This window comes from Rhipicephalus microplus, chromosome 7 (assembly GCF_043290135.1).
Source record: "Rhipicephalus microplus isolate Deutch F79 chromosome 7, USDA_Rmic, whole genome shotgun sequence".
NCBI lineage: Eukaryota > Metazoa > Arthropoda > Arachnida > Ixodida > Ixodidae > Rhipicephalus > Rhipicephalus microplus.
The window spans coordinates 81,228,948-81,253,133 of record NC_134706.1 but is presented as its reverse complement, the minus strand read 5'-3'; the positions used below and the strand labels follow the sequence as shown (position 1 = coordinate 81,253,133).

Genomic DNA, 24,186 nt, shown 5'->3' with positions numbered 1-24,186 from the left:
CTGAAAGGTAAACAAAATAAGAAAGATGTCTCGAGGCTTGCTGGTGCACCCGGTGAAGATGGGAAAGTCTTGTGGTTTGGTAAGGCAATACTGACATATGTAAAATATTATTATGTTGAGAAGGTTGAAAGGATGAAGTGCTATCTACATATAAGTGGTGTGCTGTCTTTGTGGCCTTGTTTTCATTCCTGTTGTGATGTGAATGAGACGCAGTGCTTCTTCAGCTTGGGATGCAACCTTTCGAAAATTTTCTCCCCCGTCTGTGACTGCCAAAAAGATGACGTAAGAAGTATGCACAAGGTTTTCTTGGAGGGTGCAATGTTGTGACATTACTTCGAGACACAGAGATATAGTAAAATCACCGTTTATTATTGCAAATCATTAGATGGCTTATATATAATATGTACAAAAATTGTGACTAGATTCACTGTCTTGGAAGAGGACGGCTTGCAGGGGACCCGCATCTCTCATCACTTATGGTTGTAGTGCTGCGCTGCTTTTTTCTTGCGTGCCGATAGCATGTCGTAGAACGGGTTGTGGCTGATGCTTTGGCTGCAATGGCAGAGATAATGCATGGTGCGAGGTTAGGCATAACTACTACTACTAGCCCAATTTTTTTTTCTATGTAACGGCATACTTGCTATGAAACTGCATGTTCTGGCTCTTAGAAAATTGATGATACTTGTTTCAAATCTCAGTCCCGGAAGACTTCAGATTGCTAGATACCGGTTGCAAGCAGTTCAACAAGTTCACTGTGTGGCCGTGGAATTCAAGGTGTATATACTGGCACATAGCATCAAAAATATCTAATAATTCGCCATAGATTTCATTGATACATACATTGCATACATAACAAAAAACCTCTCTTAACATGGTAACCCGGGGAAGACAAATAGCAACTGCTAAAAATATTAAAACCAAGACATAATGAGCGAGTCTGCTGTCACAACACTTTTGTTTGCACAGTACAAAACAAGCATTTTACTGTATTTCTAGGTTTTTGACAATATGCACGAGTAATGAGCAGCTATGAATTTCACAAAAACTGGGAGCAGCTCAACTAGCAAGTGTTGCAAGGGAAACACTGAAAGGGCGTTGTGACCACATGATTTTGAGGAACCCAAAGAAAAGAATATACGTAAAGGGGCGATGGAAAAAAATGCGAACCGCACAGGACACTCTTTTCATCACGCTATGAACTTGGTGGCAATAAAAAAAATGCTATTCTCGGAGACAACTTTTCTTGACAGCACTGAGATAGCTACAGAACTGAAGCGCATACCTGCTACTGCACTAAAAAATAGAGCTTAAGTTTACTGATAATTTTCTCATTCACCATAGCCGATACGAATGCTGCTTTATTTATTATGAGACTCAAACAGCCTTAAGTAAAAACACTGCGATTGTTCCCTTTGCAAGAACGCCCTTTTTTTTCTTTCCACTTTTGAGATCACACTACCTTTTCAGCATGCCGATTTTTCAACGTAATCATCATGTTTACTTCGTGACATCATGAAGTAAACACGTCACGACGCCATGGCGTCCATGACTTCATGGTTACTTCATCATGTCATGAAGTAAACACATCATGCCGCCATGGCGTCCATGACGTCAGTGTTAGGCTGCAAACGTGCTGTTTAGTTCTCCAAGAAAAAAAAATACTCTTAATACGGCACTAGAATGCACAATGACAGATCAGATTGTTTCTCCCATTCACATTTTCATGTATAAAATTTTCTGAACGCATTAAGAATGCGAGTGAGCAAAACTGAAATCAGCCGCATGCTGCCACACGTTTCTCCTGTAGTGGCTTTTTTGTTATCATCTAGGGAACAACCACTCGAAAATAAGTGCGGAACAATGACGCACGTATGTGCCACCCTATTCACGTCTTTTTCCACCCCAATAGTACACACAATCAAGCACTCATATATTGAACCTTTAAGAGATGACACAGTTTTGATGGCTTAGAACCCGCAGGTCGCGGGTTCAAATCCCGGCTGCGGCGGCTGCATTTCCGATGGAGGCGTAAATGTTGTAGGCCCGTGTGCTCAGATTTGGGTGCACGTTAAAGAACCCCAGGTGGTCGAAATTTCCGGAGCCCTCCACTACGGCGTCTCTCATAATCATATGGTGGTTTTGGGACGTTAAACTTCACATATCAATCAATTGATGGCTTAGAGATTCGAAAAAGGCACATACATGCACCAAAAGTGAACTAAACTGCACAGTCGTTCCTCTAACCAATAGTTTGTCTCGCCTCATTGCACATCTGCTGAGCAGTGAAGCTTGTAACGGAAATCCGTCTTGATGAAACACAAATAATACTGTTACAAAATGCACTACCGCTTGCGACAAGAAGCGTCTGGGGTTTGGCCAGTCGGCAAACACATGTACACAAGAAGAAAAGCTTTGCCTAAAAAAAAAAAATTGAGACAAATTGCCTTCAATTAGGTTCGCTTCCCTTCAGGTTCATTAACCTGTTTAACAGCACCTACCAAGCGAGTGTAATTATGTTGGCACAAATATTTCCAACCATGCAAGAAGCGATCGTGGAGCCACAAGAAGTGCGCGTACAGTAGTTTAGTGCAATAAGTAATAACATCTGGAGTTTTATGCGTCAAACGGACAACATCTTTGTGAGGCACACTGTTGTAAGGGCTCACAGAAATATCGACCATTTCATATCCTTTAGTCTGCACTGATGTATAACATGCATGGGCTTTTAGAATTTCACCTAAATTTGAATGTCGCAGCCATGGCCAGGGTTGAACCTGCGACTTGCAGGTCTGCAGTTAAGCACCGTAACCCTACACCTCCAAGCCGAACAAGAGTGTAGCGCAGAATAATGTTTCGTTCAATATAGTGAAAATTATATGTATGCCTGTTCATAAGAGTGAAGGAAAGGAGTGTAAGTTTAAGGACTCGTTTTTTTTGTTAGACACAATATTGATGAGAACAAACAAAGAAGTATGCCAAGCAAAGTATTCAGGATGTTATTAGAAGTAATTGTAATGTAATTGCAAAGAAAGAAAAGCAGACGAAAAGATAAGTCCCCACTGCCACGATTTTCGAAGGACGCCAATTCGGATCCTGCCAGTGGCGTTACTTCTCCTTTCTTCACATTTACATTGCAATTACTTCTCGTAAAGTGCCCTATGCTTCTCTTGGAATCATTGTGTGTTTGTTCTTATTAATTGTGTTTCTAGAAGAGTGCAGCACAGTTCAATGTTTTTGGAGAGGATTTTCGTTGAAATGTCAAATGTTCAGACCAAGACAGTTGGATACAACCCAAGTTCGAAACAATCTGTTTCAACTGCAGATCAGCTGCACAGCATTGAAATCTCCAAGATTGCCACATAACGAAGAGCAGGTAACTCCTCCATTGGTAAGAGTACTACTAACCGGAGGCACTGTATCCACTGGTCCTTCTCCTCGGGTGTGGCAGCTGACATGCGGTAGACGGTGTGTTTGCCTTCGACCACCTTGCCTTCCGAGTCGGTCTTGCATGCCTTGATCAGTTCGCTGCCCACCGAGTAGAGCTCGAAGCAGTTGGGCTTGTGCCTGTCCTGGACTTCCTTCACTTGCACATTCTCTAATGGGATGATGCCGCGAGGTTCTTTGTCCTGTGTGAACAAACAACAGGACAGGATGGCTTAGTACATTAGCAGAAGGAAGGTTACAAGCAAAAATGGTGACTGGTGGTACTTGAAGCAAGAGTTCTTCAACTGTACAAATTTCAAAACAGCGCTGCCAAATCCCGACAGGCCCGTGGCCAATTCTACATGGGCCTGCAGATCGTCACATGGGATCAGCAGTACAAAACACTAGATCGCCACAGCAGCCTGCGACCCTGCATATACTCTTCACGAACTCTTCCACACCACATGCAGTGCTGGCGTCCTCACGAGCGTTCATTAGTTAGCTTTTTTTGGTCAGCAATAATACCACAATCAGCCTACAATAGGACCTATAGAGAAATTCACGACTCATTTGATTGAAGAACTCTGGCTTGAAGACACAGCCTAATTGCAAGTTTTTAAACTTATTCCACTTGTCTGTAAAAGTGCAATAATCTACATGCTCACTCGTCCCGAAAAATCGCTCATTTCCGCATCACAATTTTCACATCTCAGAGGGTGAGACAACATGGCTGCCCAAAAACCATGTAATAATGCACTCATCTGGACATGCAAGTATACATAATAACAACTGATATACTTTGTCACAGTATACATAGAAATGGGTACAGAATGCCTTAAATGGAGTCACAACAGTTTGTAAAATTTTACAATAGGTTGTTGATTGATTTGATTGATATGTGGGGTTTAACGTCCCAAAACCACCATATGATTATGAGAGACGCAGTAGTGGAGAACTCTGGAAATTTTGACCACCTGGGGTTCTTTAACGTGCACCCAAATCTGAGCACACAAGCCTACAACATTTCCGCCTCCATCGGAAATGCAGCCGCCGCAGCCGGGATTCGAACCCGCAACCTGCGGGTCAGCAGCCGAGTACCATAGCCACTAGACCACCGCGGCGGGGCTACAATAGATTGTAAAACAATCTCATAATCACTATTGACATAACCAGTAACCTACTTGGGCTTGTGCCTTTCCTCATTCATTTCATATTGTTGCCTAAATTATTTCATCTTGCTGGGAGCTTGTAGCTAAAACCCCCCCAAATAAGCACACTGTTCACAAAATACATATCACATGACGAGATTTAGCTGTCGCCCCGCCCCGGTGGTGTAGTGGCTACGGTACTCGACTGCTGACCCGCAGGTCGCGGGATCGAATCCCGGCTGCGGCGGCTGCATTTTTGATGGAGGCGAAAATACTGTAGGCCCATGTGCTCAAATTCGGGGACACCTTAAAGAACCCCAGGAAGTCGAAATTTCCTGAGCCCTCCATTACTGCATCTCTCAATCATATCGTGGTTTGGGGACATTAGACCCCATATACCATTCAATCAATCAGATTTAGCTGTCAGCTATGATAGTGAAATTCCTTGAAAATCTGATTTTCAGCACCACCCCTAGCACGGCTGTCACATTTTCCTATGGATGATAAAGAGGTCAAGCAAGAAATGGTAAGAAACAAGTCCCACAATTCAGAAACAGCATCAGGTTACTGTCTCACTATACACAAACACTAAACACACATGACAAACTGCACTTGCCAGAGTCTGTAAATTATTGGGTTTTTCTTGTTTTTTTTTCTTGAAGCAAGCATTTATCAACCAAATTCACTTCAAATTTAGTGTTGGGTATTATTGGCTGTACTCAATGTTGCACCACATATTTAATGTAGCTGTATACAAACTGGTCAAATGCAGTGTTTTGTCAAGCCTACAGTGAGCCCTTGCCAGTCTGTTTGGCCCTCAATTCAGGCTCGGCATTATGTGGGTGTGAGAGATGCTGCTTCTTGCTGTGCAAGCTTTATTGGTAGATGTTCTGTCGCTTCTTGTCCTTTTGGTTTTAAACTTTGAGATACGTCCCTTAAGTGTCATAGCACAGTTTTCAATAAATACACTAGAGAGAACTCTGGCACTAGTGTCTATGGAAGCTGCAACGTGTGGCACTCCAGCCAGCAGGGGAATGATGGATAGTACAACAATTTGTCTAATCTTCAAACTTTTGGCTCCGTTCAGCTTTGCCTGGCTCGGAACTTCTTTGTAGCGAAATGACTATCCGCCAATATTCATCAGTTGCCTTTCACCACTAGCCTTTTAGGCTGTCTAATTCAAATCTGTTCACGGACTTCATAACGGTTAATTATTTTATTCAAAGCAAAACGAAAACACAGCAATAAACAAAGCCACAACTGTGTTGGAAGCCCGCAAGAACGAAGACTCACCAAATTTGTGTACTACCCATCATTCCCATTGTGGCTAAAGGATCACAGCACCAGAGCCTCCCCTAGGTAATTTCAGGCAACTATATGCCTTTGCACCAACTAGCCCAACATAACACACTGTCAGTGTTGAATGTCTGCACAGAAGAAAAGCAACCACAAATATTGTACTTACCGTAGTGTACTCAAAGTAGTAGAGGCAGTTGTCATTCAGAATAAACCATCGCCTCTTCCAGCTTTTATAACGACCACCTGCAAGTAGCAAAGGCCACCACAAGATGATTAGAAGACAGGAACCAAAAGACTGAACAACCAGTCAACGACTCGCAAATTATATTTGAAATTGAAGATTTTTCTACATGGTGGCAGCAACACAGCAAGTCATTGTTAATGCAGTTTCATAAACATTTGTTTGGAACTACATTTCATGGAGCACAGGCAGCTCAGTGACAAGTAGCTTAGCTATTTGTATTTTCATAAGAATACAAGCGCAACAGTGAAGTTTGTGCAATAAGCAAAAGTATTAGATTTGTACATGGGGTCACGAATACGCTGAAAAGCAAAGCATCCATGAGGAAACAAAGACAACACCACCAGCGAGCTTTGTCAAGAAATAATAAATTTGTAGGCCATAAAATTTTATGCATTACTATTTCTTGCAACAATTTCACAGGTAGCTTTCCCACTAGCGAGTTACCCGAACTAATGGCGACATAGCAAATTCCGCAATAAATGTGCCCACACTGTCCTGTGGTGAGGAATATTTATGTGTAGCTCTTCTGGCCAAACCAAATGCAAGAAACGAACTACAGCATTGCCAGAGCACACACTGTTTTCATCAAAACCCTGATCGGTATTGCCATTAGTTAAGCAAACCCTGCAGTGTATAAAAGCACCCACACGGCTATGAAAAGGGTGAACTGACATATCTCTCAAAATGGCTGCTACCCGACATAACCTGGTAAAGCTTGTAGGTCGTTTCTAGGGTGCATAGCGAATGCACTCAACAGACCCGTTCTTTTAATTTAATGTTAAAGACAAGCGCTGCAACGAATAAGCAGGTAAGTAATTGAAATGTGCAATCGACACAAGTCACCCAGGAACAATGCGCCCATGTGCTCCTGGGACTAAAATTAATATATGCTTCCATGTGAACAGAGAATATTTTAAAGTAATATGCTAATGGCAAAATGAGTGCTAAGCAATCAAACGTGAAGCATTCTGCACAGACTGAAATGTCCACTATTGCCAATAAAACTCGAAACATGGGTGATGCTAACACTATATAATAGCAAAGCATTAATGCCACAATTCAAATGATGCTCAAAAGCTACAACTTCCTTGCACAAACCTCTGACCATCTTTTTCACTTTTAATCGGCAAATGGTGAACTTGAAGTTCGAAGCAAATAGTAATTAGGTATAATAATCGTTCATTGAATTGCTCGAGTAATACAAACTGTACATTATGTTAAATTTTAGCAATTTATTCATGACCTTACTTGCACAATATTTCTAAGGCTTAAACAAGGCTTTTTTTAATGTCCCTTTTTAGGCTTGAAGCAAAGTGAAAGCAACACTGCAGCAGGGTGCTAGCAGGGTCATGCTGACGCTATAATCGCCAAGCATTACTGCCACAATTCAAGATGCTCAAAAGCCACAACTTCTTTGCCCAATCTTCTGATCGCCGTTACATTTCAAGATTTGCTATACGTAGCGCATAAAAATCCGCATAACACATTTTTAAACTTAAAAGATAGTAGTCGAAGCGCAGGTCACAAGTACATTTAACCTTGAAGCGTGGCTTCGCGGCAACGGATAACCGTTAAATAGATGATTTCACGGCATAGTAGCTAAGCACTGCAGCGAAACCACCTTTTCAGGAGGTGATACATGCGGTAACATATACGCTTATTCGTCCATTTCGGATACTGCACTCTTTAATATTGATTGATTGATTTGTGGGGTTTAACGTCCCAAAACCACTATATGATTATGAGAGACGCCGTAGTGGAGGGCTCCGGAAATTTTGACCACCTGGGGTTCTTTAACGTGCACCCAAATCTGAGTACACGGGCCTACAACATTTCCGCCTCCATCGGAAATGCAGCCGCACTCTTTAATATTCGAAGCACTAGAATACTCTTCATGCTTACTTTCCGTTGGTTTGTACAACAAATATATTAGGAGACATTTTTATCAACAGACAATTTGTAAAACGCTGGGGCCATCTTATTTGCACAACAATGTCTACCTTCCTCCACAATGGCAACAGAATTTCAGGCGAAGGAGGGTACTTTCAGCATAAGCCCGGCGCATGCTATGAATTAGGATGCTGAAAGTAATGCTTAAAGGCAGCGGGATGGTCTACTGCAGTAAAGCTATTTGTTCGCAACAGACCAGGAGGACGCCTCACACGGTTCTGAACTTCTTAGAGAATGGTCCACGCCGCGGAAACAAAAAAAAAGGGGGGGGGGGGGGGGGGGGCTGCAAGTAGAAACGAGATATAGGTCACCTGATAAAACTAACAAAGCGAAAACTGCCCTGCCGCGGTGGTCTAGTGGCTAAGGTACTCGGCTGCTGACCCGCAGGTGGCGGGTTCGATTCCCGGCTGCGGCGGCTGCGTTTCCGATGGAGGCGGAAATGTTGTAGGCCCGTGTGCTCAGATTTGGGTGCACGTTAAAGAACCCCAGGTGGTCGAAATTTCCGGAGCCCTCCACTACGGCGTCTCTCATAATCAAATAGTGGTTTTGGGACGTTAAACCCCACAAATCAATCAATCAACAAAGCGAAAACTGCGCAAGTATCGACTTGGGGCCGAGTGCTTTAACGGCAAGGCGTAGATTAAGCCAAAGACAAAAAGAAAACAAAAGAAAAACCGTACCCTGCTTCCAGAGCCAGCCCTCGCGGTCCGGGTTGAAGAAGGTGTGCATGAGGTCGTTGCCGTCGTCCTCGGGTATCTTGAAGGGCTCCTGGCGGATGCTCTCGTAGAGCGAGGCGAGCAGCTCCCGGGGCAGGTCGCCGCCGTTGTTGATGCCGCGGTTCATGACGACGAACTGCTCCAGCGAGGGCTTGTCGCGCACGCACGGGTTGTGCAGCGCCGTGTTGAGCATGATGATGGCGAACGAGAGAACGTAGCACGTGTCCGCGTTGCTGAACACGCCCGGGTTGAGCTGGCAGTAGCGGTGCGCGAACTTCTCCATCATGCGGTCGATCTTCTGCGCCTCGCCCGGAAGACGGAACGACCAGAGGAACTGGCGCAGCGCCTGCACCAGGATCAGGTCCGTGAAGTCGTGCAGCTCGACGAAGGCGTCCAGAACGCGCATGTTGAAGTCGGACCGCTCGCCCAGGTACTCGCCGATGGCCGTCTTGTTGAGGCCCTGGCCGCCGTAGAGGAACTGGGCGACCTCGAGCGGCGCGTCGGCGCGCAGCAGGCCGTGCTCGACGAGGTACTCGATGCCCTTCTTGGGGTCCATGTTGAACTTCTTTTTGCCGATGGAGAGCTGCTTGCTGCGCGTGGCCCCCTTGGAGCCGTCCGCGGACTCCTGGGCCTCGAGCCGCTCCATCTCGGCCGTCACTTCCTCGATCTCGTCCTTGAGCTGCTGGATCTCTTGGAGGAGCTCGGCCTTGCGCTGCCTGATGTCGGCGAGCAGCCGCTGCTCCTCCAGAGTCAGGTCTGCGCAAAACAAGACGGAAGGAAGAACGGCTGTGAGAAAACGACAACAACTCGCTGCGTTGCGGCTTTGCTAGAAAGAAAGGCTTCTAGAACGAATTATTCGCTAGAGCGTCGGCGACTCCCGCGGAAAACACTCGAAACAACACTACGTACGCAAAACGAAACCCAGCGCAGAAGTCATTCGAAAGTTCTTTGAAGGCGCTCATAACTTACGCTTGCGCAATCGTATTTTTTTTTTTTCGCTGCGGACTTCGGCGCGTATATAACAGCGTTTTTTTGTGTGTGTTTCCTCGCGGGTCACGGTATACACCATCGGACACGCCGCTTGCTTAACCATACGCAAACAGCTGCGTAACGAAAATGCGGACGGCACGGCTGGCACTCACGACTCCGCGTTGGCGGAAGGGAACGCACTGATAACAACAACAACAAAAAAGATATAGCATACGACCACGCCAAGCCAACCGCTCGTATCTGCATAGTCCTGCAATAGAGGCGCGACAATAAAGCCACGCCCAGAGGCTGAGGCCTAGAAAGGGGACGCAGTGGCCATACGCCGACGAGAGTGTCTCTGCAAGGCACTCCACCTCTCGAGCGAATGCATGCACTGGGGCTTTTTTTTTTCCCCCGATCGCAAAAGCATATAGCGGCTCGCCACGCTATAAATAGCACTCTCCAAAGCAACTATGACGGGTACATAGACTGGCATATGCAACAAGCGCCAGAGGCATGCCAATGCTGCTCGCTTATCTCGGGTGCTTATCGGACAAGGGCGCGGGCGTACGTGGATGGGAGCGTCTGCGCGACGCCCGCGCGTTGGCAGTGCGGTCGTCGTCAGACACGATACGACGACGCCCTGCAGCTAATTAAATGAAGTAGCCGCGAGTCGGTCCTATAGAAGACCTTTAAGCGCGTGCCCTATTCAAATGACCCTAAGGGCATGGCAACGAGGTAACACCGATACTACATCTAATTTTATACCGCTGTCACAGTGCGTAGTGCTCTCAGAATCATCACACAACGAACACCGGCTGCAGGAACTCGGGAATTATTACCACTTGCTGCTGGGCGGGCTGGTTCACACTTGGTATAGGTAACTATGTATGCACAATGAGAACACAGAGACAAGGCAGGCAAGGACAAGCGCAAACTTACAACGGTACGTTGTAACTGGAGTAGTAAGCTCGCGCTAGTCCATGTCTGCCATGGTCCCTGTGTTGTTGTGACCGGCGCCAGAGCGGAAGAGGGAGCGGCGCTCCTTTAATCTTCAAACAAGTAACCGAACGACCGGCTGCCTACTGTTAGGACCGGCGCCAGGTCTGACAATGGATCGGCGTTCCTTTTGATGTTCCTTTTTAGTCGCCAAACGGGCTGGCGGCCTGTGTCCGCCATGTATTGTTCCCCCCTGGCCGGAGGGTGCGGCGTCTTGCCGCCGCGACACCGTGAGCAGTTCGGGAGACCACAAGTGCCGCTTCTTCTTTGGAAGATGACGGCGGCGGCGGCGGCCGGAAATCGTCCCGCTAATTGAACGAGTCGTTCGGCGACCATTTGAAGCTTGTTTACGGCGGCCCTTTCGATGGATGCAGTCATCAACTTCAGACCCCTCGCCCAGCGACACCCCTTGACGAGGAGGAGCCACGTTCGTGCCACATGGCCGTGCAGTGACCACGCTTCAATTTTGAACGTTCACGTGGACCGTGCGTGCTCGTCACCCTCGCGGGTAATGTGTGATCCGTGGTTGGACGGTGCCCTCTGTACGCGGTCCCCGATCTAGGGATCTGGGGAGGACAGACCCTTTATAATGAGCCCCCGCGGCTCATTCGTGTGTGCTTTTTTTCGAGAGCAGAACCGAGCAGAACCATGTAGAACCAAGCACCATGTAGCGCTATGTTAGGAGACATGTAGAGGCCTGCCACGTTTGAGAGCTCACCGTGTAGGGAGTTCGCAATGTACATATTGTAAATAAACCCTCTTCAAGTCTCTCTTCCTCCTGCCTCGACAACTTCATCCCGGACCTCCGGTGTCTGGAAACCCCGGTCGCAACAACTGGTTGGCAGCGGTGGGATACGAGTCTGCGACGGAGAGCGACATGTACCGGAGGCCAGCCGAAAGCCCTGGAACTCGGCGGGATCGAAGCAGCGTACCACCACCGCACGTAATGGGGTGAGTGCCTGGCTTTGTGCTTGAGATATATCGAGTCTTTTAGCCTAAATTCGTTAAAAGATAGATATAACCAACAACTGCCTGGCCACAGTGGTTGTTATCTCAGCACAGGGCAGCACTGGATGATTATCTGAGCAAGTACGCTAAAGCAGGAAAGCTTAGATGATTCAATAGGAACAAGGGGTAATGTTTCAAAATTTCTAAGGGTACGTTGCGGGTTAAATTTTAGGATGTTGTAAAAAGCAGGAGTGAAAAATTAACAAGAAAAAGTAGAGAGGGATGTTGGCCACGTAGTGCTACTTGGGTGCTTAAGCTTGTGGTCTCCGCTGTGAGATTTGCCAGGCTTCAATTTCTCTAGACCCAGAATTGAAGCGCTGGTGGGTTTGTGTTTTGTCACAGCTGAGCCAAAGCAAAGTAGTCGCCATGGATCTTACGAGATTGACGAGAGAGAACCTGCTGAACCTGTGTTGGGATCTGGAGCTAGATTTTAATGATGATATGCCTGCTTCTAAACTCCGCGAAGTGATTCTCGAAAGCAATAGTGACAATGAGGAAATCGAGCACTTCGGGAATATGTACTTATTGGACCAGGAGGAGGAAGTACAAAGGGCGCAAAGAAAGGAAAGATGGCGCCAGGAGGAATTGGAAGCTGAGCGCAGGCATGAAGAACATATAAAAAGGATGCAGGAATTAGATGAAGAGATAGAAAGGCTTAATTGTGAATTGGTGGCATTGCAGCAGAGTGGTCAATCCATAGATGTAGCGCACGAACGGTGCGATGTAGCGGCGGTGCCGTTTAAGACCGAAGCGAAGGCTACAGGTCAGACATCTGTAGATGAAGTGCACGAACGGTGCGACGTAGCGGCGGTGCCGATTAAGGCCGAAGAGAGGGCTACAGGTCAGAAATTTGCAGATGTACCGCACGAACGGTGCGTTTCAGCAGCGGTGCCGTTTAGGGCCGAAGAGAGTGCTGCGGGTCTGATATCTGTAGATATAGCGGCGGTGCCGTTTGAGGCCAAAGAGAAGGCTAGTGCCTGTAAGGGAATGGAACAGGTTTTAACCCATTCTGAGGGAAAAGAGCTCGCGGTCACAGCAGGGTGTGAGGGTTCCGTGGTGGGGGAAACGAAGTTAAGATTAACAGAGTGTTCCATCGAACCTTGCAGCCCTGTAGACCATGTTGATGAGCGTCAGAGGCGGACGAAAGGCTCCAGGTTTGGCACCAAGGAATGTGCCAAACGGAGAAAGCGTCCGAAAAACAGAAGCGCGGCAAGGCTCGCGATCAGCGCGGCGCGTTTGACGAGGACCTTCAAACGGCGTGGCGGATTTGCGAGAAAAGGCCCGTTGTCTTCTCTGACTGGCTTAAAACGCAGGCGTCTGAGCGGCCGGAGAGTAAGGAACAGAAGTGCGCAATCTACGCGGCCGTGGTCTTACGATGAACTGATAGGCAATCATCAGGACTGGGCGCGCGAGATGGCGGAGGAGCATATCGGTGATGAAGAACGTCAGAGTAGGACGAAAGGCTCCCAGGTCCGCACAAAGAAGCGTGCACAGGGGAGAAAGCGTCCGAAGGGCAACAATAAGGCAAAGCTCGAGATGAGCACAACGCGTTTGAGTAAGGGTTTCAAACGGCGTGGTAAAATCGCGAGAAAAGTGCCGTTGTCATCTCTGACGGGTCTGTATCGTGTGCGTCCGAACCGCCGGAAAAGAAAAGCGCATCGTACGCGGCAGTGTTTGAAGGAGAGATTGCTAGGCAATTATCCAGACAGTCCGCGCGAAAAATCAGATGAGCATGTGGGTGCTGGTGAGCATCAGAGATGGGCGAAAGGCTCCGTAGACGGCACCAAGAGACGTGCAAAACGGAGAAAGCGCCGTAAAAACAGGCAGGCAGAAATCGCGACGCGTTTGAGGAATGTATTCAAATGGCGGAGCGAAATTTCAAGAAAGTTGCCGTATCGCAAGCGTCCAAGCGGCCAGAGAACAAAGAAAAGAGAAGCGCATGGTGTGCGTAAGTGGTCGAGGGGCAAGAGACCCTTCCGTTGTTCTCGCGGTGCATTGGACGGGGTGCGGGGCAAAAGAGTCGGTGGTTTTCGAGGGGCAGGAAGCGACAGCAAGTCGGCTTCGAGGAACGTCGCGGGGTTCGGTAGCAGGGCGATTGACGCGTGTTGTAGACCCCGTTTCTCGAGAAAATCGTTCCGGGCGCGACCACCGCGAGTTCGACTCAGAGTTGTTGCGAACAGCTGTTAGCCTCTCGGAAAACGTCGACTCGGGACTGTTGAAAGGAACATTTTGTTTGTTTTTGTGATTTTGTAAATAACTCGTTTGTACCTTGTTTTCGTTAGCGCTCTATCATTTTGGTAGCCTATATACGTTGTATAGATCTATTGGAAGGATAGTGACACGCATTAGAGCGTACAGAATTAGGCGTTTGTCATCGGCACCGGAGTTGGTTTGTATGCGTCCGAGCCGCCGGACAAAACGAAAAAAAAAAAAAAGCACGTTGGGTAGAAAGGCAGACCCTTTCGTCGCTCTATCGACGGCATGTTTGATGGACTGCGGGAGTGCGAGGTACTCAGCGAGAGTAAGAACGCAGGTTGTCAGCGCAGAGCTTTGCGGGGGTCGGAGGCGAAGCGAATGGGTTTTGCCATTGTTCCATTTCCCGTTCGCCTAGAAAGACCCACAGGACGCGACACCGCGCGTTAGTCCCAAAAAGGAGTAGACATCCGTGAGCTTTTGACGATGGTCATTAGTGGATTTATTTTGTTTTGAAATTTGCTTTTGACTGTTTAAGTTGTTTTGGATTTTAATGTGTTTTTTAAGAATCTCGTCTACCAAATAGTGTTTAGGTAACACAATTTTGGTTTTGTTCATTTCTTGGGCGTTGTACGTTTAGCTAAGGTAAGCGTTGTGCGATTGCATAAACGACACGCATAGGAGCCTGCGTCATGGTAGATACGTGTAAATGAGCAGGAGCAACGTTATGAACTAATTATGACTGAGCGTAGAGACGCAAAGTTATTGCTTGCGAGATTTTTCAGGATTCATGCGAAACTTTTTTTTGTTGTTCATTTAATGTTTTGTTCGCATGTGTCCGGTGTGTAAGAAAAGCTAGCTCGTGAGTTTATATGTATGCTTTGTGAAAGTGGCAACAGCAAGGGAACGGTTAGGTGGTATCTCATCCAGGCAGGAGCACTGTGATGTGCGTTTGCGGATATATAATAAAGATGTTCCTAATGCAGGTGCAGCACGGCAGTTATGCTTTCGTCTTCTCAAAAGGAATTGACGACTGGCTTTGGCGGCACTAAATTTCGGGAACTAAAAGATAGCGTGAAGTAAAATGCTTTATTTTATGAGTATGATACCTGGTGGGTTACGGCGGATTGCTCACGCAAGCACTCGGGTATGCCACGGTGAGCGCATCACTTGACAGTTAGTTTTCTTGAAAGCAGTTTGATGGGAAGATTATTATCGGATCGGGATTAGGAGTTTTGGTGAAACCTCAGAGAAACGTCCCGATTGCTGCTTTGTGTTTGGTAATACCGCTTAAGTAAGGTTGCTTTTGGATAATTTGTCGGACTCGACGTGTCTCAGTGCGGGCAGGGTGCTCTCCCGTGCCTGTGGTGGTGTGTATGAATGCTTTTCCCAGAGGGGAGCCACAAGGAGCGAGAGGGAAAGAGTCCTTGGCTGAGCGTCATCAGCAGTGGCCTGGAAGACAGCACTACACAGCGACACTTCGGGCAACCTGTGCAGCTGGTCACCCTCAGGTCGCTTCTCCCGCCGGCGGACGAGCTGTTGTGACCGGCGCCAGAGCGGAAGAGGGAGCGGCGCTCCTTTAATCTTCAAACAAGTAACCGAACGACCGGCTGCCTACTGTTAGGACCGGCGCCAGGTCTGACAATGGATCGGCGTTCCTTTTGATGTTCCTTTTTAGTCGCCAAACGGGCTGGCGGCCTGTGTCCGCCATGTATTGTTCCCCCCTGGCCGGAGGGTGCGGCGTCTTGCCGCCGCGACACCGTGAGCAGTTCGGGAGACCACAAGTGCCGCTTCTTCTTTGGAAGATGACGGCGGCGGCGGCGGCCGGAAATCGTCCCGCTAATTGAACGAGTCGTTCGGCGACCATTTGAAGCTTGTTTACGGCGGCCCTTTCGATGGATGCAGTCATCAACTTCAGACCCCTCGCCCAGCGACACCCCTTGACGAGGAGGAGCCACGTTCGTGCCACATGGCCGTGCAGTGACCACGCTTCAATTTTGAACGTTCACGTGGACCGTGCGTGCTCGTCACCCTCGCGGGTAATGTGTGATCCGTGGTTGGACGGTGCCCTCTGTACGCGGTCCCCGATCTAGGGATCTGGGGAGGACAGACCCTTTATAATGAGCCCCCGCGGCTCATTCGTGTGTGCTTTTTTTCGAGAGCAGAACCGAGCAGAACCATGTAGAACCAAGCACCATGTAGCGCTATGTTAGGAGACATGTAGAGGCCTGCCACGTTTGAGAGCTCACCGTGTAGGGAGTTCGCAATGTACATATTGTAAATAAACCCTCTTCAAGTCTCTCTTCCTCCTGCCTCGACAACTTCATCCCGGACCTCCGGTGTCTGGAAACCCCGGTCGCAACAGTGTTTTCTGAGCGCAACCATGGTTATTTACAAACTTTGGAATTAAGATTACGCCAAACGCCAGCACGTCTCTACACAGCTACACGGAGCTCAACACGCCGTATACCACGCAGCAAATTCAGATTTTTCAGGATCGAGGAACGTGATAATCGTAGGCGCTAGATCGAATCAATTAACCGACACGGAAAAGGTTATCGAACACAGATAGTGCACTGAAAATACAGTACATTACGGAACAGCTTTGCCTATGTAATTCACTTCGCTCGACACGGGGCTTATCTAACGCGCACACACACGAGTTTTCTTGCATCGCGTCAACACCAACGTGCCGTCGGGAATCCAGCCCGCGATATCACACCAAACAGTGGAGAAACGGTATCGTGCAGTTGGTTAAAACAGCAGTGCACGTTGCGTATTTAACGTAAGAACTTTCCCCACCCGATTGCGTTCATACGTGTCCCGCTTAACTGCGGTATGAAGTGATTGTGTCAAACATAGGGCAACTGTTCATCCTGGTGCAGCTTATGATTCCGCAAGCGCAACGAACGATAATAGGGAGTTTTAGAATACCGTTTGCAAGCACTGCGGGCGTTCCGGGCGCTATATGAGTTTTAGTATAGAGTTTGCCCTGCTGCGAACCGGAACGCACGATCGCAGCGACACTGTAGCCTCGAAACCAGCACTTGTGGGCCACCGCACGCAGTTTCGGAATTTTTGCGTGCGGTCCACGAACGCGAACGCCGACTCGCATTACGACGCATGCGCAGTGGCAGCGACCGCACTGCAAGGGCTCGCGGTGCGCTATTCCAAAGCTCCCTAATGTCAACCTATGGCCGTAGACAGTGATAGTATAATGGGCTTACCGGGATACCGGGCGTACCGTGATAGGGGGATCGACGTGCGCATGCGCAGATACGTATACGTTACCCGTGCGTTACCCGTACGTAAAACGTGTCGGCGCTCTCGAGCATCCGCTTCGAAATGCTTTCGGCGTAGTTGTTGAAAGCTTCCCTTTGTTCGCAGCAAACGACTGTTTAAAAGTGGCTTCGCTTGCCTTCAGTTAGCTTCGACGACCGAGTAATTACGGATAAGTTGGCGTAGCTTTTGAGATAGCTTCCCACTTCGAACGTGCCTAGCTCTAACTACAAGACCGACGTAAACAAATAGGCAAGATACGAAAGAGGGGCGCGACCGAGGTCCCTCGTTGTACTTGACTCACCTCGATCGGAGCTACGCCCGCGTGATGCATCCGGACGACGCACACTACTCAGCCGCGTCACGTTCCCCTCGTATACACGGGGGCATGTGTGTGTGCATCACAGCGCGGCGTCCACGTGGTCGAGCCTGAATCGATCGCGGCGGAAGAACGACCCCGATACACGTGCATGCCGCCGGCCCCGAACACGTGCGGGGCCACGCCGAAATGAACATCGCGGCAACGCCGAGGGAACCGTGACGGACCGCTCCCTGAATGTTTACCATCAGCGTTAAGCGGTATAGGTGAACAATTGGGACGCAAGCGAGGTTGTAACGATGAGTACCGATCTACTGAATGTGCGAGTGATTGATAGGGGTTCTGACACCTCCGAAATTGTTTGATGCTTTAACCGTTCGGGTGATGGTAAAGTATTTTCCCGCCTTCGCGTAGATCACCAGTTGCCAAAGTTAACAGTTCGACACATTCGCACCACCCGCGAGAAATTCCTGGGTGCCGGCCCTGATGCCAATTATGGTTCGACTTTCTCTCGTTCTAAGTCCCTAATCAACTCATGGAATACAGTGAAAATCCCGGAGCTCTTAGAGAGAGAGAGAAGGAATGTAGGAAAGGTAGGGAGGTTAACTAGACTATGCGTCCAGTTTGCTACCCTACACATGGGGAGGGGGGAGAGGGGAGTAAAAGAGAGAGAGAAGGATTGCCCTATAGGATAAGCGGGACCGGAGGAAGCTTGAAGTATGCCTACTTCACGTACTATACTTTCTTCCTTTTCATCGCATGGCGCGATGCTACCTCCGAACTGTTTGCTTGCTCTATGTCATGCATTGGATCTACATTCATGTGCACAGTGGTGCAACACTTCAGTTTCTGAAGGCAACAATGAGCGTATTAGGCGCCCATTGTGGCAATGAGAAATAGCAAATGACCTCTATGAAGGATCAGAGTGCCATCGCTGACAAGCCCACGATACGGCACCTATACGAATACGCGTGTGAGGCCACCCATAAAGTTTCCTAAAATTAACTAGATGGGGTGCTGGCGCTGCGATCGTTCAGCGACCATGGGAATTATGGGTATGACATGAATTTCCCTAGTCTTCGTGCTTGCGGGCAGCGAATCGCACTACTGGCATCGTTTATAGCTGTGTTTCGGTTTTGATTCGAAGAAAAGAACGAACCCTTTTGAACTTCGTTACCCGATTGAAATGGTAAGTCCAAAATATTAAGGTGGTGAAAGCGCAACCGTTGAACATTTGCTGATTTTTGCTGATTTTTGTTGACACGAACACAGAGGAAGCCAGAAGTATGAAGATTAGACAAATCCGTGGACTATGTGCACCCATCATTCCATGCTCGCTGAAGCGCCGTGCGTTGCAGCTCCCGTAAGCACTAGGGACAGAGTTCTCTCTAGTGTAAATTTAGGAAATCCTATGAGGCCATCTACACGAGAGAGAGAGACAAACACCTTCATTATGTAGGTAGAACAAAAAGCATGGGAGGGACCCCTAGTCCGGGGTCCCTAGGACGACTGCGGCGACGTGTCGAGCCCGTTGTATGATGGCTCGCAGAACCTCGGGAGGTCCGTCGAGGGTGGCACTGTGTGCTCGCCAGCACCCTTTTTTTTTTTTTGCGTACGGCGGAGCGCGTTACCGAAACCCGAGTTAAAGCTTCCCTTGAAGAGGACGCAGCGGGGATCATCCCGATTAGTTTCAGTTGATTGGTTGATATGTGGGGTTTAACGTCCCAGAAAACACCATATGATTATGAGAGACGCCGTAGTGGAGGGCTCCGGAAATTTCGACCACCTGGGGTTCTTTAACGTGCACCCAAATCTGAGCAAACGGGCCTACAACATTTCCGCCTCCATCGGAAATGCAGTCACCGCAGCCGGGATTCGATCCCACGACCTGCGGGTCAGCAGTCGAGTACCTTAGCTACTAGACCACCACGGCCATCCGAGGTCACCTAAGGCGCGCCACTCATACAATGGACCCATGTTTCGCCACACTTACACGGCTTCTCTTCGAATGCAGCAGAAATTGTACAATGGAATACGAATACATCCACTCGGCAAGACCTGTAGATGATGTCTACCAATAGGATCAATTCGACTGAACCAAACGGTTGATGTATAGCAAGAAACCGCCAGAATAGTGTCGGAACATGCCGCAGGGAAGAGTTTGACGGAGCGGAGTCGGTACATGGTGTTGATAAATCTTGTACACAGTTACAATGCATTTAACTTTTCCTAAATGTTTCAAAACAAGACATCCGGATCGCTAGATTGCAATAAATGTGTAATATGACGTGATCGTAACAAACCGGTCAGTCGCGATTCTGCAACGTTTCATGGATGGTGCAAAGATAAACACAATCGTCGTCTTCATCCCGTTATGATATCGCACAGCCACGAATCATTAAACCGGCTACATCTAGCTACAGGCGATACCACGAATAAACCGCTTCTAAGCGGTGCACGCAACTTCCGTACATGTATCAACGAGTGAACCGTGAAACGTGCGTCAGCGAGACCGCGGCCAGCGCCGAGTTTATATGCTGCTTCTACGCACGTCATACCCGCCACTTTGCGACACATTGCAACGCGCACGCAACAAGATCCTCTTGATCAGCCACACGCCGGAAGATGAAGAAGGTTCCCTCGCTCATTGCGTAATACCCTGCAGGGTCGCACAGTGTATACGCCCGAATTTACACGAACGCGAATGCGGCCGACCGCGGGTACGGGCGTTGCTTCACACTCGGGGCAACTGCAGAGGCAAAATGCGTGCAGCGGTGCGTTGCTGGCTCGCGTCACGCAACCCGGGCGCGAGCGAGCGTTGCGACACCTCGCGGCACGTGTCGGCCGGCGGTGATGCGAACGGGCGTCAGGTAGCGACAGTGGCGCGGCACCCGGCCCTTTTTCGAGAGAGGACTCACTATCACCAACTACGGGACACAATTGCCAACACAGGCGGTATATGTATGTTTACATAGCACGAAGTCCCCTAGCATGCGTATTACTCAGTTTTCGCGCTAGCTTTGTTTTTTTTTTTTTTTCAGTTGAGGAAAAAAAAATTGTGCACAAGCAATGCATTATTAATGCCGGTGCGTAAACGACTGAAACGCGCAGAAAAAGTACACAGGAAGAGCACCATTTAACAAGTGTGTAATTCATCAGAGATGCTCAATTAGCCCAACCTTTCTATCTTACAGCAAAGCGTTCCATGGCACCCCTTAGGTGCCCGTTTGCAAATTCGTTTAAATCGAGTATTCTATTCCATGGGGCAAAACTTCAATTACAACCCGTAATTAAATATTTACGCACGCCTTAGCAACTATAAATGTGTTTTCAAAAACTGCGCAAACAAAAGAGGATCACTGAGAAATGTTCTTGTGGAAAGCGTCGCGGTGAAATAGATAACATCTCTAGGAAGATACACCATACAATCAAGAGGCTTCGAAAACTCCCCGAGTAAAAACGGCCGGCTAAAATCTTCATTAGATTGTGAACGTTCACGCGAAGCCTCATTCTACGGGCCACCTGCGCTCATCCAGCCACGCGGTCGGTAGCTGGGAGAAAGTTCGGCGCACCCATCTCTTGCTGTAGGGAGGAGAGGAGAGGGGGGACAGGTACAGCCCGGAAGTGGGGGCACGTCTTACTCCTCTCCACTTCCGCTCTCGAAATCATCTCGGCTCTCCTCCGAGTACTCCAGGAAGAAGATAGCCAATGTAGCGGTGGAGGGGGGGGGGGGGGGGGGCACGCGCTACCACTAACTGCAGGTGGGTGAAGCCACGGAGCCGGCCTCCCCAGCTGCCAGGTGCAAGCTATTCAGCCGTGTCTGCGAAAAAGAGAGGGGAGAAGATACCCCCGCTGCCCACGATTCGAGTGTGTAAACCCCCCGCGGCTCTAATACGTGCAGATCTTCTCAGATCTGGCTCCTGAAACAGCTACACGACGCACGTCCCCAACACATGGTACGATCGGTGGTCGCCAGGGCGGCCGCGACAGATGTCTCCGACCAGGCACCGACCGACTGGCCAGTTGCTTTTTTTTTTCTTCGCTTCGTTTAACAGCGTCTTCCGGCCGACCTCGTGGCGTGCACGCAAGAAGGTCAACGCACCTGTCTACCCATGCGAAACGATGTTGCCGGTCCCACATGCCACAAATGCGGGAAAACGAGGCCGAAGTGCTAAGCCTGTATCACCTGCAGTCAAGAGTCACTGAATCGCTGCTGAATGGTGTTAATAACACGAAAGGAGCCAGCTCTTCAAATATGAGAACCGATGCAAAGATACATAGGGCACCAAGTGTTAAAAGTCCTGCAAAATCAACTTGTATTGCTGAGCGCCCCCCATTCGATACTTTGCGATGTTTGTTTGTTTTTTTTTTTTTCACTGCGTCTATGATCTGAAGAACCGTTGAGCAGCTTAGCTTCCCGACACTTACGAACTCGACACCTCACCAACAAGGCCCGTCGACATGGCCTCCAACCAGACAAGGAAAATAGCGGAAAGTAGCAAATGAAACGAACAATCTAACTTTGTTGCTTTGACATCTCGCGCACCAGAAGAGCTATTCGGTCAGCCATCTACAACCTCCCTCCCATCTATAGACCAACTGGTCATCTTCAGAGCACCCCTAAATAGTGCAAATCAGCTCTCACAAAGCAGGTAGGTAAGGGACAAATTCCTGCGGCTGATAAATGACACACCGACGAAACCGACATTCTATCGCAAGGTTTTTATACTCACGCTAAGGCACGTCCGTAATGGCGCCGACATGACGCGAAGCCACCAAAGAACACCTCGTTTCAGAGCCAGCATCGTTAACCCATTGAAACGTCCCAACGCGAAACGAATGCGCAATAAGTACAGCCGCAGCAACCCCACTTCGTCCGTAAGGATACAATGGGCCGACTCCAATCCGAGCAGGGCAACCCTCACCCACACTCGCAAAAGTACAACTGCGGTCACAGCGCTCCCCACGAAAAAAAAAAAATCTAGACGAGAAAGAACAACGGGAATGGAAACCACGAAGCACCCACCGGTTGAGGCTGCAGATAAAAGGATAAAGCAGAGACACCCGAGTCTCCTCCAAGGCGGCAACAGTCGCGACCGACTCGCAACCGAAACGTCACCGGGAGTTCACACGTACGCATAAGATCCCGCCGCGGGCAGCGGAGAGGTGAGCAGACTCCGTTCTCGAAGCGATTCCCACGCTTTCACAGACGAAGAGCACCGACCGTACACACACACAGACGCTCTTCCGTTTCGTCTGCTACAAGTTTACCCCGCCGTGTTTTCGTTTCATCCGCTTTTGTTTGCTGCCGCTCGGGGGCCTCTTATTCCGCGACGGATCGAACACGTACCCCCGGGGAATTTCCCACGGACGTGTGGCTCCAGCGATTGGAGAGTGATAGAAAGTTGCTACGACTGCCGGAATGAATAAATGAGCGCCAGTATTAAGAGAAAGAAAACAAAAACGGAGTCCGTAGCACCTACCTGGGCTCCCTAAAGAGATATAAAAGGGAATTACGGCCGGCACTTGTCGGAACGGACTGGCTGAAAAACGGCCGCCGCATATCGGCCGCCATATTTCGTCCGCTTCATTGCCAAAGTGATCCCACCGGGGTAGAGGTCAGCGAAGCATTTGTTGCCGCTGAACACAGCTACCGACGTCACGTTAAACGAGTTCTGTTCATATCTAGTGCAAGGTAGCGAACGCGCTACAAAGTAGAATTGTTCCTCGCTGCAGTGTAGTGTTGTCCGTATGCAGTCACAACCCTTTAAGGCAATGCTTTTGTGCGCCTGTGTCTTCTTCCGTTGTCTGTGTCTGTTAGTGCCACCCCCTCCCCTTTTTTTAACATCCCGACGAACACATACCAACTAGCCCAACTGTCTGCTTTGCTACAATGCGTTTGAGCACTGCAAGTGCCTCATTTGCAATCTTTGCGAGCAGAATAAACGTAACGTCCGCCACGTTTTGTTTTTATTTTATAAGGCAACGACAATGCCGCGCAAGCTTTCGAGAAGGTATACATATTCGCAGCCACCGGTCTGGCGTGTTTTCACACGGTGTTGGGTGGCAGTCGAATCCGGTTTCAGCGGACAAGAGAACGAGGTTATATCACGTGAGTACACTGTACACGCGAGAAACTCGAGAACGAGTCGGAGTCCGAGTTTTCTGGTCTCACGGTGGTATCACCGTGCACAACGAGACCACAGCAGCTGGCACAAACTGCCAACTCAAGCTCGGACTTCTGACGACGTTCAAGGTATAAGTTTAGTTTGTTTAGCATTGTTGCCCCATTGGTGTGCAGTTCCTTGTGTCGTTTAGAGCGCGACACAAGGTAATTAGACCAGCGGGGCGGTCACCTTGTCGGTGGCTACTGCAGATACATAACGGTAGAGTGCCAAGTTTACTGCACGTCACCATATTACTAAGGGATGCGCAATAGACCAACTACTGTATCAGGGCACCTGGTTTCCCCACTTAGATTGTGTAACCTGGAGCTGTACGCGATAAAGAGATATCCTTATATTCCCAATGACGACTTCAAGCTGAGACTTGTCTTGTCCGGCAACTTATTCATCCGTTGGTTTGACTGTCTGTGCGATGCCAAATATTTATTACTTGCTGGAAATACAATAGCTCTCG

The 24,186-nt window shown here is 48.7% G+C and overlaps 1 protein-coding gene across 5 annotated transcripts in view; it reads right to left on the bottom strand.

Moving 5' to 3' along the window:
- Nucleotides 1–348: 348 nt before the first annotated feature.
- Nucleotides 349–24,186, bottom strand: part of step (cytohesin steppke) — a 90,694-nt gene continuing 66,856 nt past the window's right edge. For all 5 annotated transcript variants that reach the window (XM_037430569.2, XM_037430571.2, XM_037430568.2 and 2 more), the window contains exons 2-5: nucleotides 8,745–9,536; nucleotides 6,037–6,113; nucleotides 3,406–3,626; nucleotides 349–552 (exon numbers count right to left, since the gene is read on the bottom strand). In XM_037430569.2, coding sequence (XP_037286466.1) covers nucleotides 471–552; nucleotides 3,406–3,626; nucleotides 6,037–6,113; nucleotides 8,745–9,536 — 1,172 coding nt within the window. In that variant the 3' untranslated portion in view covers nucleotides 349–470. The remainder of the gene's footprint in view (nucleotides 553–3,405; nucleotides 3,627–6,036; nucleotides 6,114–8,744; nucleotides 9,537–24,186) is intronic.